Source organism: Symphodus melops (genome assembly GCF_947650265.1).
Source record: "Symphodus melops genome assembly, contig: scaffold_172, whole genome shotgun sequence".
In the NCBI taxonomy this organism is placed as follows: Eukaryota; Metazoa; Chordata; class Actinopteri; order Labriformes; family Labridae; genus Symphodus; species Symphodus melops.
Window position 1 is genome coordinate 25,001 of NW_027636628.1, and position 22,242 is coordinate 47,242.

The 22,242-nt window shown below is 44.5% G+C and overlaps 2 protein-coding genes across 2 annotated transcripts in view; one reads left to right on the forward strand and one right to left on the reverse strand.

Annotated features, from left to right (window-relative positions):
* jmjd7 (jumonji domain containing 7) overlaps positions 1-11,270 on the forward strand; it is a 12,306-nt gene extending 1,036 nt beyond the window's left edge. Inside the window, exons 2-10 of the mRNA XM_079373049.1 lie at positions 7,060-7,213; positions 7,310-7,448; positions 8,719-8,833; positions 8,949-9,005; positions 9,246-9,341; positions 9,434-9,510; positions 9,585-9,744; positions 10,901-11,090; positions 11,129-11,270. Of these exons, the coding sequence (XP_079229175.1) occupies positions 7,060-7,213; positions 7,310-7,448; positions 8,719-8,833; positions 8,949-9,005; positions 9,246-9,341; positions 9,434-9,510; positions 9,585-9,744; positions 10,901-10,989 (887 nt within the window). The 3' untranslated portion in view covers positions 10,990-11,090; positions 11,129-11,270. The remainder of the gene's footprint in view (positions 1-7,059; positions 7,214-7,309; positions 7,449-8,718; positions 8,834-8,948; positions 9,006-9,245; positions 9,342-9,433; positions 9,511-9,584; positions 9,745-10,900; positions 11,091-11,128) is intronic.
* On the reverse strand, positions 11,239-21,192 carry fbxo34 (F-box protein 34). The gene is made up of 2 exons (XM_079373048.1): positions 20,917-21,192; positions 11,239-13,741 (listed from the first exon to the last, which is right to left on the reverse strand). The coding sequence occupies exons 1-2, from the start codon at positions 20,949-20,951 to the stop codon at positions 11,935-11,937; spliced, it is 1,842 nt and encodes a 613-aa protein (XP_079229174.1). The 5' UTR covers positions 20,952-21,192; the 3' UTR covers positions 11,239-11,934.
* Positions 21,193-22,242: the final 1,050 nt, after the last annotated feature.

Consider the following 22,242-nt stretch of genomic DNA (forward strand, 5'->3'; position numbering starts at 1 on the left):
TACACTACACACTACTACACACTACTACACACTACTACACACTATACACTACACACTACACACTACTACACACTACTACACACTACTACACACTACTACACACTATACACTACACACTACTACACACTATACACTATACACTACACACTACTACACACTACTACACACTACTACACACTATACACTACACACTACTACACACTATACACTACACACTACTATACACTATACACTACACACTACTACACACTATAGACTACTCACTACTACACACTACTACACACTACTACACACTATACACTACACACTACTACACACTATACACTATAGACTACACACTACTACACACTACTACACACTACTACACACTACTACACACTATACACTACACACTACTACACACTATACACTATAGACTACACACTACTACACACTATACACTACACACTACTACACACTATACACTACACACTACTATACACTACACACTACTACACACTACTACACACTATACACTACTACACATTATACACTACACACTACTACACACTACTACACACTATACACTACTACACATTATACACTACACACTACTACACACTATACACTACACACTACTACACACTACTACACACTACTATACACTACACACTACTACACACTATACACTACTACACACTATACACTACTACACACTATACACTATACACTACTACACACTACTACACACTACACACTACTACACACTATACACTACTACACACTATACACTATACACTACTACACACTACTACACACTACACACTACTACACACTATACACTACTACACACTACTACACACTATACACTACTACACACTATACACTACACACTACTACACACTACTACACACTATACACTATACACTACTACACACTACACACTACTACACACTATACACTACACACTACTACACACTACACACTACTACACACTATACACTATACACTACTACACACTACTACACACTACTACACACTATACACTATACACTACTACACACTACTACACACTACACACTACTACACACTATACACTACACACTACTACACACTACTATACACTACACACTATACACTACTACACACTACACACTACTACACACTATACACTACACACTACTACACACTACTACACACTACTACACACTATACACTATACACTACTACACACTACTACACACTACACACTACTACACACTATACACTACTACACACTACTACACATTACTACACACTATACACTACACACTACTACACACTACTACACACTATACACTACACACTACTACACACTACTACACACTATACACTACACACTACTACACACTACTACACACTATACACTATACACTACTACACACTACTACACACTACACACTACTACACACTATACACTATACACTACTACACACTACTACACACTACTACACACTATACACTACACACTACTACACACTACTACACACTATACACTACACACTACTACACACTACTACACACTATACACTACACACTACTACACACTACTACACACTACTACACACTACTATACACTACACACTTTTACACACTACTACACACTATACACTATACACTACTACACACTACTACACACTACTACACACTACTACACATTATACACTACACACTACTACAAACTACACACAAATACACACTACTACACACTACTACACACTATACACTACACACTACTGCACACTACTACACACTATACACTACACACTACTACACACTACTACACACTATACACTACACTACTACACACTACTACACACTATACACTACACACTACTACACTATACACTACTACACACTACACACTACTACACACTACTACACACTATACACTACACACTACACACTACTACACACTATACACTACACACTATACACTACACACTACTACACACTATACACTACACACTACTACACACTATACACTACTACACACTACACTACTACACACTATACACTACACACTACTACACACTATACACTACTACACACTACACTACTACACACTATACACTACTACACACTATACACTACACACTACTACACACTACTACACACTATACACTACACACTACTACACACTACTACACACTATACACTATACACTACACACTACTACACACTATACACTACACACTACTACACACTACACACTACTACACACTACTACACACTATACACTACACACTACTACACACTACTACTCACTACTACACACTATACACTACACTACTACACACTACTACACACTATACACTACACACTACTACACTATACACTATACACTACTACACACTACACACTACTACACACTATACACTACACACTACTACACACTACTACACACTATACACTACACACTACTACACACTACACACTACTACACACTATACACTACACACTACTACACACTACTACACACTATACACTACACACTACTACACACTATACACTACACACTACTACACACTACTACACACTATACACTATACACTACACACTACTACACACTATACACTACACACTACTACACACTACACACTACTACACACTATACACTACACACTACTACACACTACACTACACACTACTACACACTACTACACACTATACACTACACACTACTACACACTACTACACACTATACACTACACACTACTACACACTATACACTACACACTACTACACACTATACACTACACACTACTACACACTACTACACACTTATACACACTACTACACACTACTACACACTACACACTACTATACACTACTACACACTACTACACAGTACTACACACTATACACTACTACACACTACTACACACTACACACTACTACACACTACACACTATACACTACTACACACTATACACTACACACTACTACACACTACTACACACTATACACTACACACTACTACACACTACACTACACACTGCTACACACTACTACACACTATACACTACACACTACTACACACTACACACTACTACACACTATACACTACACACTATACACTACTACACACTACTACACACTACACACTACTACACACTACACACTATACACTACTACACACTATACACTACACACTACTACACACTACTACACACTATACACTACACACTACTACACACTACACTACACACTGCTACACACTACTACACACTATACACTACACACTACTACACACTACACACTACTACACACTATACACTACTACACACTACTACACATTACTACACACTATACACTACACACTACTCCACACTACTACACACTATACACTACACACTACTACACACTACTACACACTACTACACACTACTACACACTATACACTACACACTACTACACACTACTACACACTATACACTATACACTACTACACACTACTACACACTACACACTACTACACACTATACACTATACACTACTACACACTACTACACACTACTACACACTATACACTACACACTACTACACACTACTACACACTATACACTACACACTACTACACACTACTACACACTATACACTACACACTACTACACACTACTACACACTACTACACACTACTATACACTACACACTTTTACACACTACTACACACTATACACTATACACTACTACACACTACTACACACTACTACACACTACTACACATTATACACTACACACTACTACAAACTACACACAAATACACACTACTACACACTACTACACACTATACACTACACACTACTACACACTACTACACACTATACACTACACACTACTACACACTACTACACACTATACACTACACTACTACACACTACTACACACTATACACTACACACTACTACACTATACACTACTACACACTACACACTACTACACACTACTACACACTATACACTACACACTACACACTACTACACACTATACACTACACACTATACACTACACACTACTACACACTATACACTACACACTACTACACACTATACACTACTACACACTACACTACTACACACTATACACTACACACTACTACACACTATACACTACTACACACTACACTACTACACACTATACACTACTACACACTATACACTACACACTACTACACACTACTACACACTATACACTACACACTACTACACACTACTACACACTATAAACTATACACTACACACTACTACACACTATACACTACACACTACTACACACTACACACTACTACACACTACTACACACTATACACTACACACTACTACACACTATAAACTATACACTACACACTACTACACACTATACACTACACACTACTACACACTACTACACACTATAAACTATACACTACACACTACTACACACTATACACTACACACTACTACACACTACACACTACTACACACTACTACACACTATACACTACACACTACTACACACTACTACTCACTACTACACACTATACACTACACTACTACACACTACTACACACTATACACTACACACTACTACACTATACACTATACACTACTACACACTACACACTACTACACACTATACACTACACACTACTACACACTACTACACACTATACACTACACACTACTACACACTATACACTACACACTACTACACACTACTACACACTATACACTACACACTACTACACACTATACACTACACACTACTACACACTACTACACACTATACACTATACACTACACACTACTACACACTATACACTACACACTACTACACACTACACACTACTACACACTATACACTACACACTACTACACACTACACTACACACTACTACACACTACTACACACTATACACTACACACTACTACACACTACTACACACTATACACTACACACTACTACACACTATACACTACACACTACTACACACTATACACTACACACTACTACACACTACTACACACTTATACACACTACTACACACTACTACACACTACACACTACTATACACTACTACACACTACTACACAGTACTACACACTATACACTACTACACACTACTACACACTACACACTACTACACACTACACACTATACACTACTACACACTATACACTACACACTACTACACACTACACACTACTACACACTATACACTACACACTACTACACACTACACTACACACTGCTACACACTACTACACACTATACACTACACACTACTACACACTACACACTACTACACACTATACACTACACACTATACACTACTACACACTACTACACACTACTACACACTATACACTACTACACACTATACACTACACACTACTACACACTACTACACACTATACACTACACACTACTACACACTACACTACACACTGCTACACACTACTACACACTATACACTACACACTACTACACACTACACACTACTACACACTATACACTACACACTACTACACACTACACACTACTACACACTATACACTACACACTACTACACACTACACTACACACTACTACACACTACTACACACTATACACTACACACTACTACACACTACTACACACTATACACTACACACTACTACACACTATACACTACACACTACTACACACTATACACTACACACTACTACACACTACTACACACTATACACTACACACTACTACACACTACTACACACTATACACTACACACTACTACACACTACTACACACTACACACTACTACACACTTATACACACTACTACACACTGCTACACACTACACACTACTATACACTACTACACACTACTACACAGTACTACACACTATACACTACTACACACTACTACACACTACACACTACTACACACTAGTACACACTACACACTACTACACACTGCTACACACTACACACTACTACACACTATACACTACACACTACTACACACTACTACACACCACACACTACTACACACTACACACTACTACACACTACACACTACTACACACTACTACACACTACACACTACTACACACTACTACACACTACACACTACTACACTATACACTACACACTACACGCTACACACTATACACTATACACTACTACACACTACACACTATACACTACTACACACTACACACTACTACACACTATACGCTACACTATACACTACACACTACACGCTACACACTACACACTATACGCTACACACTACACACTATACGCTACACACTACACGCTACACACTACACACTACACGCTACACACTACACACTACACACTATACGCTACACACTACACACTATACGCTACACACTACACACTATACGCTACACACTACACACTATACACTACACACTACACACTATACGCTACACACTACACACTATACGCTACACACTACACACTATACGCTACACACTACACACTACACACTATACGCTACACACTACAAACTATACGCTACACACTACACGCTACACACTACACACTACACGCTACACACTACACACTATACGCTACACACTACACACTATACGCTACACACTACACGCTACACACTACACACTACACGCTACACACTACACACTACACACTATACGCTACACACTACAAACTATACACTACACACTATACAGTATTAACTCATCCATTCATACACATTCACACACTGATGGTAGAGGCTGCTGCAGAGTAAAGAGTCCATCAGTATTAACTCATACATTCACACACTGATGGTAGAGGCTGCTGCAGAGTAAAGAGTCCATCAGTATTAACTCATCCATTCAGACACATTCACACACTGATGGTAGAGGCTGCTGCAGAGTCCATCAGTATGAACTCATCCATTCATACACATTCACACACTGATGGTAGAGGCTGCTGCAGAGTAAAGCTCTTCCTTGTCTGTGTGTGATTCATGTGATAACACTATTCTATCAGTTGCCATGGTGACTCAGGTGTTAATGATCCGCTGAGTCAGGATGTTGTTTGTCAGAGCTCTACCTGAACAGCTCCGTGCCGTACCTGGACGGGTCACCTGAGCCGCTGCTCTTCTTCAGGGATTGGATTGCTCCCAACAAACCCGTCATTATCCGTAACGCCTGCAGCCATTGGCCAGCTCTAAACAGGTGGACTCCAGAATACCTCAGGTGAGGAAGCCCAGTCCACACACCTGCACTCTTCTTCTTCTTCTGTTGTCGATGGTTTCTTGTAAAGAGTTGTGATCAGCTGTTTCCTTTGTGCAGAGAGAAGGTGGGGTCAAAGGTCATCAGCGTGGCGGTGACTCCTGATGGTTACGCAGATGCAGTAAGCGGAGATCGATTCGTCATGCCAGAGGAGAGGAAGATGACTTTCTCTGCTGTTCTCGACGTCATCCAGGGGAAGGTGAGCTGCTGCCCCCCCCAGGACCACTGCAGTACTGCACCGGTCCAGTGTGTGTGCAGTGTGTTGATGTGTGTGTGCAGTGTGTTGATGTGTGTGTGCAGTGTGTGTGTGCAGTGTGTTGATGTGTGTGTGCAGTGTGTTGATGTGTGTGTGCAGTGTGTGTGCAGTGTGTTGATGTGTGTGTGCAGTGTGTGTGTGCAGTGTGTTGATGTGTGTGTGCAGTGTGTTGATGTGTGTGTGCAGTGTGTGTCCAGTGTGTGTGCAGTGTGTTGATGTGTGTGTGCAGTGTGTGTCCAGTGTGTGTGCAGTGTGTTGATGTGTGTGTGCAGTGTGTTGATGTGTGTGTGTGTGCAGTGTGTTGATGTGTGTTGATGTGTGTGTGCAGTGTGTTGATGTGTGTGCAGTGTGTGCAGTGTGTTGATGTGTGTGCAGTGTGTTGATGTGTGTGTGCAGTGTGTTGATGTGTGTGCAGTGTGTTGATGTGTGTTGATGTGTGTGTGCAGTGTGTTGATGTGTGTGTGCAGTGTGTTGATGTGTGTGTGCAGTGTGTTGATGTGTGTGTGCAGTGTGTTGATGTGTGTGTGCAGTGTGTGCAGTGTGTTGATGTGTGTGCAGTGTGTTGATGTGTGTGTGCAGTGTGTTGATGTGTGTGTGCAGTGTGTTGATGTGTGTGCAGTGTGTTGATGTGTGTTGATGTGTGTGCAGTGTGTTGATGTGTGTGTGCAGTGTGCAGTGTGTTGATGTGTGTGTTGATGTGTGTGCAGTGTGTTGATGTGTGTTGATGTGTGTGTGCAGTGTGCAGTGTGTTGATGTGTGTGTGCAGTGTGTGTGCAGTGTGTGCAGTGTGTGTGCAGTGTGTTGATGTGTGTTGATGTGTGTGTGCAGTGTGTTGATGTGTGTTGATGTGTGTGTGCAGTGTGTGTGCAGTGTGTTTATGTGTGTGTGCAGTGTGTGTGTAGTGTGTTGATGTGTGTGTGCAGTGTGTGCAGTGTGTGTGCAGTGTGTGTGCAGTGTGTTGATGTGTGTTGATGTGTGTGTGCAGTGTGTGTGCAGTGTGTTGATGTGTGTGTGCAGTGTGTTGATGTGTGTGTGTGCAGTGTGTGTGCAGTGTGTGTGCAGTGTGTTGATGTGTGTGTGCAGTGTGTTGATGTGTGTGTGTGCAGTGTGTGTGCAGTGTGTTGATGTGTGTGTGCAGTGTGTTGATGTGTGTGTGTGCAGTGTGTGTGCAGTGTGTGTGCAGTGTGTTGATGTGTGTTGATGTGTGTTTCAGGTGCAGCAGCGCGGCGTCTTGTACGTACAGAAACAATGCTCCAACCTTCTGGACGAGCTGCCTGAGCTCACAGATGACCTGGAGCCTCACGTGTCCTGGATGAGCACGGCGCTCGGTGAGTCCTCGTTACGGAGCGCGCTCAGACCTGACGGTGACAGGCTGGGACATGTCCCGTCTCTTAACGTCTTCATATAAACATTCATCCATTAATGCTGATTTGTTCTTCATAGGGAAGTTACCAGATGCTGTCAACTTTTGGCTTGGGGAGGCGAGCGCTGTAACGTCCAGTGAGACCTGAACGCATCACTGTTACTGTGTTTGAGAAGAGGAATCTGTCCTCAGGACCCTCTTAAAGCATGAAGGACAAAAATGTCCAAAAAACTGCTGTAACAAAATCTTTAGCTTAAATCTGTGAAAGGATTTAAAGTTTGACTTCACAAAAGTTTAAATGAGTCCGAATCATTTAAAGTGTGTGTGTGTGTGTGTGTGTGTGTGTGTGTGTGTGTGTGTGTGTGTGTGTGTGTCAGTGCACAAAGATCACTATGAGAATCTCTACTGTGTTATTTCTGGAGAGAAAAACTTCATCCTGCTGCCGCCCACAGACCGGCCTTTCATCCCTTACGGTAACCATAGCAACCACCCAAAGTCCACTGACAACCATAGCAACCAGTCTGCAGATTGGCTCGTCACCGTGTTGATGTGTTGTGCGTGTCAGGTGTGTATCGGCCGGCTGTGTACCATCAGACAGACGACGGTGACTTTAAGGTCGTCGATCAGACAGACTCGGAAAAGGTGCGTTCAGGTTCAGCTGGTCAGCTCTGTGATCTCTGCTGTACGTATCCTGACTCTAGCCCCTCCCCTCCCAGGTCCCGTGGATCCCTCTGGACCCTCTGGACCCAGACCTCGACAGGTATCCTCAGTACGTCAGAGCTCGTCCAATCAGCTGCAGCGTGAAGGCTGGAGAGATGCTGTACCTTCCTTCTTTGTGGTTCCATCACGTCCAGCAGTCACATGGCTGCATAGCAGGTAGGAGCACCTGAACGCAGCACCAGGGGCCTCATATGGAGAGGAGCACCTGAACGCAGCACCAGGGGCCTCATATGGAGAGGAGCACCTGAACGCAGCACCAGGGGCCTCATATGGAGAGGAGCACCTGAATGCAGCACCAGGGGCCTCATATGGAGAGGAGCACCTGAACGCAGCACCAGGGGCCTCATATGGAGAGGAGCACCTGAACGTAGCACCAGGGGCCTCATATGGAGAGGAGCACCTGAACGCAGCACCAGGGGCCTCATATGGAGAGGAGCACCTGAACGCAGCACCAGGGGCCTCTTATAGAGAAGTACCTGAACGCAGCACCAGGGGCCTCTTATGGAGAGGAGCACCTGAACGCAGCACCAGGGGCCTCTTATAGAGAAGTACCTGAACGCAGCACCAGGGGCCTCTTATAGAGAAGTACCTGAACGCAGCACCAGGGGCCTCTTATAGAGAAGTACCTGAACGCAGCACCAGGGGCCTCTTATAGAGAAGTACCTGAACGCAGCACCAGGGGCCTCTTATAGAGAAGTACCTGAACGCAGCACCAGGGGCCTCTTATAGAGAAGTACCTGAATGCAGCACCAGGGGCCTCTTATAGAGAAGTACCTGAACGCAGCACCAGGGGCCTCTTATAGAGAAGTACCTGAACGCAGCACCAGGGGCCTCTTATAGAGAAGTACCTGAACGCAGCACCAGGGGCCTCTTATAGAGAAGTACCTGAATGCAGCACCAGGGGCCTCTTATAGAGAAGTACCTGAACGCAGCACCAGGGGCCTCTTATGGAGAGGAGCACCTGAACGCAGCACCAGGGGCCTCGTGTATAGACTGGCGTGCACACGCCTCATTAACGTGAATCTGAGCGCAGCCACTTGACTCCTCCCATTAATATGCTAACGAGTAACAAACGCTACATGCTGCCAGGCAGGTGGCGTTCTCACCAACGCTGTGCAGGAGACGGATATCTGCAGTGGCGTTGGTCAAACAGACTCAACATGCTCACGGCCTCTGAGGCCGCAGCACGCCGCGCCGCAGCACGCCGCAGCATGTCATGAAGTACAGTCCGTGTTTCTGCTCAAACGTCACGTCTGTGTGTGAAACACGGCGTGCTGCGTTCACTGTCACACCTTTAACCTTTGTTTTTCAGTGAACTTCTGGTACGACATGGACTACGACATCAAGTACAACTACTACCAGCTGCTCGACGCGCTGTCAGAGGTCACAGGCTCGCCATGACATCACAGTGATGCTGAGGAAGGGAACGAGCAGAACAAGAAATGTTGAATAAAGTTTTTTACAAATATTTGAAATACTGAAAAAAATAAAAAGTTTGAAGAGTTCTTTGATGTCCCGATCGATCGTCATTCGTCTCGAGACACTTTACAAACATCGTCCTGTCACAGCTAACCAGCTTCCTGTTTATCATCACTGAAGCATTATGGGAGATGAAGTTTCCCTGAGCCGTGTTAAAGATCAGAGACGACGTGAAAACAATAAAGCATTTTATTAAAGCAACACAAACAACACTCCAATCTCCTCGTCTCCTTGTCTCCTTGCTGAAGGCCTCGTCTCCTTGTCTCCTTGCTGAAGGCCTCGTCTCCTTGTCTCCTTGCTGAAGGCCTCGTCTCCTTGTCTCCTTGCTGAAGGCCTCGTCTCCTTGTCTCCTTGCTGAAGGCCTCGTCTCCTTGTCTCCTTGTCTCCTTGCTGAAATAAGTCACTTTCACTCATTAACTCTTTTGTACAAATGTAAACAAGCAAGGTGCCACAGAGCTCAACTGACATCCAATCACAACGCTCCACACACAGCACCCACTGAAGCCCCGCCTCCTCACAGGAACAAGCTTTATTGATCATCTGTTTCTGATTGGTTCAACAGAGAAGAAGAAGCAGAGTCCTGGCCGGGACCCCCCCCCCCCCCCCATTAAATAGACATCTAACCAAAGGTCATCCCAGAGGCTGAGCAGCAGGGGGCGCCACACTGAGCAGCAGGGGGCGCCACACTGAGCAGCAGGGGGCGCCACACTGAGCAGCAGGGGGCGCCACACTGAGCAGCAGGGGGCGCCACACTGAGCAGCCACTCAGGTCAAAGGTTAAAGTTTCATTTGAATCTTCTTCGTCTGATTTAATTCATGTTGGAGCTTACACACACACACACACACACACACACACACACACACACACTCAGTTCCTGTAGATGGGCGCGTTGATGCTGTGGAACGCCGGCACCCAGCGGTTGTCATGGAGTCCAACATTGCAGCCCGGCGTGTCTCTGTGGGCGCCATGGCAACACATCCAGTACCCGGGGCCGTACGGCAGCGCCTGACAGTACGGCTTGTGGTGCCAGCGGCACAGCGACACGTCGCCGCGGTCGTTTCGCTTTTTGCATTGCTTGCAAGGGTCGTCACTGTAACGGGGGTCAGACACCCAGAGCGAGTCGGACGGCCGCACGCCATATGTCTCGATGATGAAGTGAAAGTAGTGGCAGGTGCACTTGAGCGCGGCGAGGCTCTGTGTGGGCAGCAGCAGGAAGATCTTGACGAGCAGGTGATGCGGCAGCACCGACAGGTACGGCTGCGGCTCGAGCAACTGTTGCAGACGCTGACGCATCAACAGGAAGTCCTGTGAAACGCACACGCGGCGGCCCGACGGGACCACCGTGGAACTGCCAAGCTGCTCCTCCTGAACACGCTCACACGGCCTCATCCTCTCTGATTGGCTGCTCGAGCTAGGAACAAGGGGGCGGGGCTCTGAGTCCGGGGGGAGGGCTGTCTCTGAGGCAGCAGCAGCAGAGAAAAACAACAATCCAGGCAGAGGCTCCGCCTCCTCACACAGAGGGGGTGTGGTCTGTGTGAGGACGACTCCAGGAGGAGGAGCCTCCAGTCCAGTCTCACCAGGAGGGGGCGTGGCTGGGGATGTTTCAGAGCAGCTGATTGGCTCCCTGCTGATAGGCTGAGCCTCGGATGATGAGCTCAGTGATGATGGTGATGCAGGCTGGAAAGGGGCGGAGCTCTGGTCCCCAGTGGCGAGTAGAACTCGACCCACCGTCCTCCTCAAGCTGTTGCTTCTCGACAGGTCTCCCTCCGTCCTTCTTCTCAGACACTCGGATTCCAACTTCGCCACCATGTCTGACACCTTGATGCTCTCTGGCTCCTCCCCCCCAACCTCTGAACTCTCCTTAAAGTCAGGGGGCGGAGCTCTGGACAGCGTGATGGAGGCAGAGCTCCTCTGCAGGGCAAGCACAGGTTTGGAGTCTGGCTGCTGCTCGCTGGCTCTCTGCTCCAGAAACGCCACCATCTCCCCCACCGACACCTTCTGCTCCTCGGTCCCTGCCGCCGCCTCGCCTGCACGCCGTCCGGCCCTCAGCTGCTGGTCCAGGTCTGGTGGCCATGGAGTTGTTTTGAGGGCCAGTTGTTCGGCGTTCAGGACCTGGGCGCTCTGGCCCTGCTGAATGTTGGCGTTGTTTCCGGACCTGCGGCGCCGCTTGGCGCTGCTGTTTTCCTCCCAGTTACCCTTCGCCTTCACAGCCCGAAGCAGCCCTGAGGAGGGGGCGTGGCTCACTGATGGCGTCCGGTCCCGGCTGTCAAAGGTGCTGGTCAATGTGCATTCATTGCCAACCGCACCGTCTGTTCTGTGTCCATCTGAAGCAAAGATGGCGATCTTCTCCCGGACATGCCCGGGCTTAATGACCGTCCAGATGTCCAGCGAGGGTTCTTCTGGCGTGCTCTGGTACAGTCTGGACGTGTCGTTCTCACAGCACACCGGCGGTGGGAGGAGCTGCAGGGGGGTCCTCTGGGACCCCGTGAGACGCAGTGTGTTGGTGGAGATGACGCCGAGTGGGAGGCGGTTACTGTTGCCATGGTTACTGCTGCAGGTCCTTAGGATCGCCCCCTGCTGGCTCACAAACAGACTGCTGTGCTGAACACCAGACGCATCTAAACGTAACTCTGAACGCACAAGCTTTGGACACGACTTCAGGTGCATGATGGTCCTGAGAGAGAGAGGGAGGGAGGGAGGTGGGGCGAGCGAGAGAAAAGAAAACATCAGGTTATTTTTATATTGCTATTTAAAATGCTAGCATTAGCTTGTTGCTGTGGACATGTTAGCATTTAACTAGCAAAGGTCAAAACACTGCAGCAACACCCCCCCCCCCTATTCTAACAACCCCCCCCTTCTAACAACCCCCCTTTCTAACAACCCCCCCCCCCTTCTAACAACCCCCCCTATTCTAACAACCCCCCCTTCTAACAACCCCCCCTTTCTAACAACCCCCCCCCCCTATTCTAACAACCCCCCCCTTCTAACAACCCCCCCTTTCTAACAACCCCCCCCCCCCCTTCTAACAACCCCCCCCTGTTTCTGAGCTTTGGTCCAAATAGAACATAGAGCAGCAGAGGAGACCTGCTCTCTCTGAACGTGTGTGTGTCTCTTTAAATGTAATGACCCCGCCCCCCCCCCCGTGGTGAGAATAGACCTGTACTAAAGTTTAGCTCTCGGCTGGAGGGGGAGTCCATGTGTGGAGACACAGGGGGAGGGGACTATCACAGTCCCACTGTGACATCACAAGGACACAGACTGGATGATGTCTCCTTTAATCAATGACATCGAATCTCCAAAACTCTCCAGCGTTTCCTCCTGTAGCAGAGGGTTAACCCCTTACTGGTTCAACTGGTTCAACTGGTTCAACTGGTCCACCACTACCAGGAAGCAAACAGGTGTATGTGTGTGTGAGTGTGTGTGTGTGTGTGTGTGTGAGAGAGTCTGTGTGTGTGTGTGTGTGTGAGAGAGTCTGTGTGTGTGTGTGAGTGTGTGTGTGTGTGAGAGAGTCTCTGTGTGTGTGTGTGTGTGGGTGTGTGTGAGTGTGAGAGTCTGTGTGTGTGTGTGTGTGTGTGTGTGTGTGAGAGAGAGTCTGTGTCTGTGTGTGTGTGTGTGTGAGAGTCTGTGTGTGTGTGTGTGTGAGTCTCTGTGTGTGTGTGTGTGTGTGTGTGTGTGTGTGTGTGTGTGAGAGAGAGTCTGTGTGTGTGTGAGAGAGAGAGAGTCTGTGTGTGTGTGTGAGTCTGTGTGTGTGTGAGAGAGAGTCTGTGTGTGTGTGTGTGTGTGTGTGTGAGTCTGTGTGTGTGTGTGTGTGTGTGTGTGAGTCTGTGTGTGTGTGTGTGTGTGTGTGTGTGTGAGAGAGAGTCTGTGTGTGTGTGTGTGTCTGTGTGTGTGTGAGAGAGAGTCTGTGTGTGTGTGTGTGTGTGTGTGTGTGTGTGAGTCTGTGTGTGTGTGTGTGTGTGTGTGAGTCTGTGTGTGTGTGTGTGTGAGTGTGTGTGTGTGTGTGTGAGTCTGTGTGTGTGTGTGTGTGAGTGTGTGTGTGTGTGTGTGAGTCTGTGTGTGTGTGAGAGAGTCTGTGTGTGTGTGAGTCTGTGTGTGTGTGTGAGAGAGAGTCTGTGTGTGAGTCTGTGTGTGTGTGAGAGAGTCTGTGTGTGTGTGTGTGTGTGTGTGTGTGTGAGAGTCTGTGTGTGTGTGAGTATGTGTGTGTGTGAGAGAGAGTCTGTGTGTTTGTGTGTGTGTGTGTGAGAGAGAGTCTGTGTGTGTGTGTATGTGTGAGTCTGTGTGTGTGTGTGTGTGAGTCTGTGTGTCTGTGTGTGTGTGTGTGTGAGAGAGTCTGTGTGTGTTTGTGTTTGTGTGAGAGAGAGTCTGTGTGTGTGTGTGTTTGTGTGTGTGTGTGTGTGTGAGAGAGTCTGTGTGTGTTTGTGTTTGTGTGTGTGTGAGAGAGAGTCTGTGTGTGAGTCTGTGTGTGTGTGAGTCTGTGTGTGTGTATGTGTGTGTGTTTGTGTGTGTGTGTGAGAGAGTCTGTGTGTGTTTGTGTTTGTGTGTATGTGAGAGTCTGTGTGTGTGTTTGTGTGTGTGTATGTGTGAGTCTGTGTGTGTGTGTGTGTGTGTGTCAGCAGCTCAGGTTGGATTTGTTCCACACACACCCAGAGAGAACAAACCCGGTCTGTTCTCAGCTGCCTCCATGTTGGTTCTTGTGTGGCCGACAGCTCGCGGTCTACTTAGATTTATATGAATATTTCTAATTTACACGTTGACCGTCTGTGTTCTGATTGGTGTGAGTCTGCTGCAGTGAAGTGTTTATATAACAGTGTTTCTGGTTGATTAGCCGCTCTGACGGCAAGATGTGTAATCTAAACAGTCTGCTGCAGCTCAAACTTCAACGGAAAGTTTGAAATTCACAGCAGCAACGTCTTGTTAATAAAGTTTCATGTAAGACAGATCGTTAATGATCATTTTGTTAATAAAGTTTCATTGAAGACGAATCGTTAATGATCATTTTGTTAATAAAGTTTCATTGAAGACGAATCGTTAATGATCATTTTGTTAATAAAGTTTCATTTAAGACAGATCGTTAATGATCATTTTGTTAATAAAGTTTCATTTAAGACAGATCGTTAATGATCATTTTGTTAATAAAGTTTCATTTAAGACAGATCGTTAATGATCATTTTGTTAATAAAGTTTCATTTAAGACAGATCGTTAATGATCATTTTGTTAATAAAGTTTCATTTAAGACGGATCGTTAATGATCATTTTGTTAATAAAGTTTCATGTAAGATGGATCGTTAATGATCATTTTGTTAATAGTTTCATCCTAGCATCTTTCAATGCACCTCTGCTAGAAAGAGCTCGGACCCAAGCAAGTAATGATGCAACTGAAACGTAGCTAAATACGTAAAGCTTTGTGATTGGATGGGTTAGGCTTTCATAAAGCTTTGTGATTGGATGGGTTAGGCTTTCATAAAGCTTTGTGATTGGATGGGTTAGGCTTTCATAAAGCTTTGTGATTGGATGGGTTAGGCTTTCATAAAGCTTTGTGATTGGATGGGTTAGGCTTTCATAAAGCTTTGTGATTGGATGGGTGTTGATACTTTGATATTAACGTAAAGAATGTTATAAATTATTATTATTGATGAAATGCATCCTGGGAGTTTTAGTAGACATCAGCTGGGTGTATGTGTCTTTGGCTTTGTTCAGACTGACGCCCAAATCTGATTTTCCCCCAGATCTGACCAGATCTGATCTACCTGTCCATATTGACCTGGTCTGATCCACATTGGTTTCTATGGTAACAGGTTACACCCAGGAAATACAACAGCAAAGTGGATGGCAGAGCAGTGTGATTATTTGTGACTCAAACAGTCTCATAGAGCCGTCTGTCTGCAGACTGTTTTCTTTCACTGATCAAAGTTCACTTCCTGCTCATCGGATCTACGTTGTTGTTGTTGTCCATGACGTCATGTTGAGAGAGACACTGAAGACACATTGAAGCAACCGAGATGTTCAGATTGAGTCAGACCTGAAAGAATCAAGATTTAATGAGATTTGAAACCACCTCCGTATGAGGTTTGAATCAGATTTAGAAAATGTGCCATTTTGTGTTCAGACTGGCAAAAAATCAAAAAATCAAACCACATACAAACTGGATGGTGAAATCAGATTTGGAGGTTCAATGGAACGAGGCCTTTAAGTCTGCTCTATGATGTCAAGCTACCTTACCTCAACACTTATGTCGATTGGCTACTGATGCTGCTGTGGGCGTGGTCTTGATTTGAGTTACAGCTCCTCTTATCCTTAAGTTACAGGGTGTTCACATTGACTCCTCCCACATTAGAAGACACAACTGTCCTCTGGCTCCTCCCCCTCAGGACACATGCACATTAACGAATGTGTAAAACACAAAAGGTCAGATGTCACATCCAGCTACCTCGTCAATTAGACAGACAGACAGACAGACAGACGGACGGACGGACGGACGGACGGACGGACGGACGGACGGACGGACGGACGGACGGACGGACGGACAGAGTTAACACTAGTTAACACAATCAGTTAACTAGTCATACACAGTTAACTAGTATGACTAGTTAACAGTTAACTAGTCATACACACAGTCAGTTAACTAGTCATACACACAGTCAGTTAACTAGTCATACACACAGTCAGTTAACTAGTCATACACACAGTCAGTTAACTAGTCATACACACAGTCAGTTAACTAGTCATACACACAGTTAGTTAACTAGTCATACACACAGTCAGTTAACTAGTCATACACACAGTCAGTTAACTAGTCATACACACAGTCAGTTAACTAGTCATACACACAGTCAGTTAACTAGTCATACACACAGTCAGTTAACTAGTCATACACACAGTTAACTAGTCATACACACAGTTAGTTAACTAGTCATACACACAGTCAGTTAACTAGTCATACACACAGTCAGTTAACTAGTCATACACACAGTTAGTTAACTAGTCATACACACAGTTAGTTAACTAGTCATACACACAGTCAGTTAACTAGTCATACACACAGTCAGTTAACTAGTCATACACACAGTTAGTTAACTAGTCATACACAGTCAGTTAACTAGTCATACACACAGTCAGTTAACTAGTCATACACACAGTTAGCTAACTAGTCATACACACAGTCAGTTAACTAGTCTTACACACAGTCAGTTAACTAGTCATACACACAGTCAGTTAACTAGTCATACATTCAGTCAGTTACTAGTCATACACACAGTCAGTTAACTAGTCATACACAGTCAGTTAACTAGTCATACACAGTCAGTTAACTAGTCATACACACAGTCAGTTGACTAGTCATACACAGTCAGTTAACTACTCATACACACAGTCAGTTAACTAGTCATACACACAGTCAGTTAACTAGTCACACGTTCAGTCAGTTACTAGTCAGTTAACTAGTCATACACACAGTCAGTTAACTAGTCACACGTTCAGTCAGTTACTAGTCATACACACAGTCAGTTAACTAGTCACACGTTCAGTCAGTTACTAGTCATACACACAGTCAGTTAACTAGTCATACACAGTCAGTTAACTAGTCATACACAGTCAGTTAACTAGTCACACGTACAGTCAGTTAACTAGTCACACGTTCAGTCAGTTACTAGTCATACACACAGTCAGTTAACTAGTCATACACACAGTCAGTTAACTAGTCATACACAGTCAGTTGACTAGTCATACACACAGTCAGTTAACTAGTCATACACACAGTCAGTTAACTAGTCATACACAGTCAGTTGACTAGTCATACACACAGTCAGTTAACTAGTCATACACACAGTCAGTTAACTAGTCATACACACAGTCAGTTAACTAGTCATACACACAGTCAGTTACTAGTCATACACACAGTCAGTTAACTAGTCATACACACAGTCAGTTAACTAGTCATACACAGTCAGTTGACTAGTCATACACACAGTCAGTTAACTAGTCATACACACAGTCAGTTAACTAGTCATACACACAGTCAGTTAACTAGTCACACGTTCAGTCAGTTACTAGTCATACACACAGTCAGTTAACTAGTCATACACAGTCAGTTAACTAGTCATACACACAGTCAGTTAACTAGTCATACACAGTCAGTTACTAGTCATACACACAGTTAGTTAACTAGTCATACACACAGTCAGTTAACTAGTCACACTTTCAGTCAGTTACTAGTCAGTTAACTAGTCATACACACAGTCAGTTAACTAGTCATACACAGTCAGTTAACTAGTCATACACACAGTCAGTTAACTAGTCATACACACAGTCAGTTAACTAGTCATACACAGTCAGTTAACTAGTCACACTTTCAGTCAGTTACTAGTCAGTTAACTAGTCATACACACAGTCAGTTAACTAGTCATACACACAGTCAGTTAACTAGTCACACTTTCAGTCAGTTACTAGTCAGTTAACTAGTCATACACACAGTCAGTTAACTAGTCATACACAGTCAGTTAACTAGTCATACACACAGTCAGTTAACTAGTCATACACAGTCAGTTAACTAGTCATACACACAGTCAGTTAACTAGTCATACACACAGTCAGTTAACTAGTCATACACACAGTCAGTTAACTAGTCATACACACAGTCAGTTAACTAGTCGTACACACAGTCAGTTAACTAGTCACACGTTCAGTCAGTTACTAGTCAGTTAACTAGTCACACGTTCAGTCAGTTACTAGTCAGTTAACTAGTCATACACACACATGTGAAGAACATGATGTCCATTGTTGTGTTTGTGTAGGTCATTCCAGATGTGTTTGTTCATCACCTTATTTGCCTCTATGAAGGTTTATTCTCTGATTGGCCCACTGCCCAACAGAAATGTAGTTTTGCTTATGTAAATTATGTAATCTGAATACGCACAGTTAACTATTCATACACACACAGTCAGTTAACTAGTCACACAGTCAGTTAACTAGTCATACACACACAGTCAGTTAACTAGTCACACAGTCAGTTAACTATTCATACACACACAGTCAGTTAACTAGTCACACAGTCAGTTAACTAGTCATACACACACAGTCAGTTAACTAGTCATACACACACAGTCAGTTAACTAGTCATACACACACAGTCAGTTAACTAGTCATACACACACAGTCAGTTAACTAGTTACACAGTCAGTTAACTAGTCACACAGTCAGTTAACTAGTCACACAGTCAGTTAACTAGTCATACACACACAGTCAGTTAACTAGTCACACAGTCAGTTAACTAGTCACACAGTCAGTTAACTAGTCACACAGTCAGTTAACTAGTCATACACACAATCAGTTAACTAGTCACACAGTCAGTTAACTAGTCACACAGTCAGTTAACTAGTCACACAGTCAGTTAACTAGTCATATACACACAATCAGTTAACTAGTCATACACACAATCAGTTAACTAGTCCTGTAGAGTCAGTGGTAACCGGAAGTAACCTGCAGTTAAAGTGACAGCCGGCAGTCTGAAGCTAGCAGCTCAGCTAGCTTAGCTTCTACTGAATAATAGGCCTCTGCATCAGTCTGACAGCTGATGTCCGTTAGCATGTAGCATGTAGTATTAGCTCCTCTTAGTCTGTCGATATACAGAAGAACAGACGCTGAAACTTTTAATCTGTTTATTTAAACGTAACACTTTCAACTTTACTAGCCTCCGTTAGCATGCTAACAACTACCGTTGTCTTAAACCAGCATACACCTGGGTAACCTGGCTCACCTGGCTAACATACAGGTGTTGGAAGGTCACGTGCCTCGTATTAAAGATGGTTTGTTTAGCATTGAAAGCTAACAGACAGGCCAGGACTCGGACTCACCTCTCCGTCTCTGCTCCTGGACTCAATCCGGTCATTTGTTTCCTTCCGGAGTTCCTTTGAGCAGAGCCGCTGCGGCTGTCGGCTCTTTTGGTAAATGTTCATAAAAAAACGTTTTTTGTAATCCGTTAAAAAGCTCCGCAGCTCCGACCTAAGCACAACTACAGACCGAGGGCACCGACGTCCAGCTGGAGCAGCTGCGTCATGACGTGGGAAAAGACTGCCAAAGATCTTCTATATTCACGACGTGTCGCCACACTGACATTTATTAGTTTGTATCTTTCTTTCTTCAGTGAGAGGTGAAGACTCTCTGAGCTGTCAGGACGGTTATGATGGGAACTTTCTCAGCTTGCTCCCCATCGAGTTGTCTGTGTCCTAATTTTACTTCGACTTGATGCCGGTGAATCGACAAAGGTGTATCGATTCTCACCCGACTGGCCAATAGGAACGTGACATTATTATTATATAATGCTTTTTACCGGTGATTTAACTTTTTCCCTCAAACATTTTTTTTCTTTCAGATCATTTATTTTTTTGCATGTCACAAGGACACAAATATATCTCCATATTCCTGCAGGCGTGTCACTTTAGTCTTTGAGCCTGTTTGTCTTCAACTTCTTCATATTATTCAGATCCTTTGTTCACAGTTTGTAGATATGACCATCTGCTGACTGCAGACTTTGATTATTGGTTAAATGAAGATAACTCCGCCCCTTATATGTGAGCATGCTCCCTGAATCTCTGGGTTCACCTATCAGGTTGATATTAGCTTCATGTACTTCTCAGTTCCTTTATTTGAACACTGTCCTCCACTTGAAGCCAGATCCCCCAAAAGCCCCGTTTCCACCGAGCGGATCGGTTCAGTTGGTCTCGGTACAGCACGCATTTTGATAAAATGAGTTAATCCTTCATTCATCTTGCGAGCTGAGAAATTTACAGTGTTACAGCAGCAAAGCAGGATAGCAGAAGAAAATAACATAGTGCAAAAAAAAAAAAAAAGATAAAAAATATAAGTGTAGTAATTATATGCAAATATGCATCAAAACAATAATTAAAGAGCTTGTAAAACATGCATCAATATGCATGTGGCTTTTCCACAGACTAAAGGCGGGAAAGATTCCCAAATAACCGATCTGTACCGTCCCACTGTTTGGACCCGTCTGTTGGGATGCCAAGAATATGACCCTAAAAAGTGGAGCTAAACACTGCAGTCTGTTGATTGGTTGAAAGAATGGTCACTTCCTGTGTGACAGCGGCGAACACGACCTCGCCATGTTTAAACAGACGGTTGTTTACGTGTGTATTTGTCCTCGCCGCTCACAGCCTTCT

What these genes read in the sequence shown, in the direction of transcription:
- fbxo34 (XM_079373048.1), bottom strand. Translation starts at nt 20,951, where the DNA reads ATGACCGGATTGAGTCCAGGAGCAGAGACGGAGAG. An exon ending in CCAGGAGCAGAGACGGAGAG is followed by an intron (nt 13,742 to 20,916) that starts GTGAGTCCGAGT and finishes TCTCTCTCTCAG; the next exon opens with GACCATCATGCACCTGAAGT.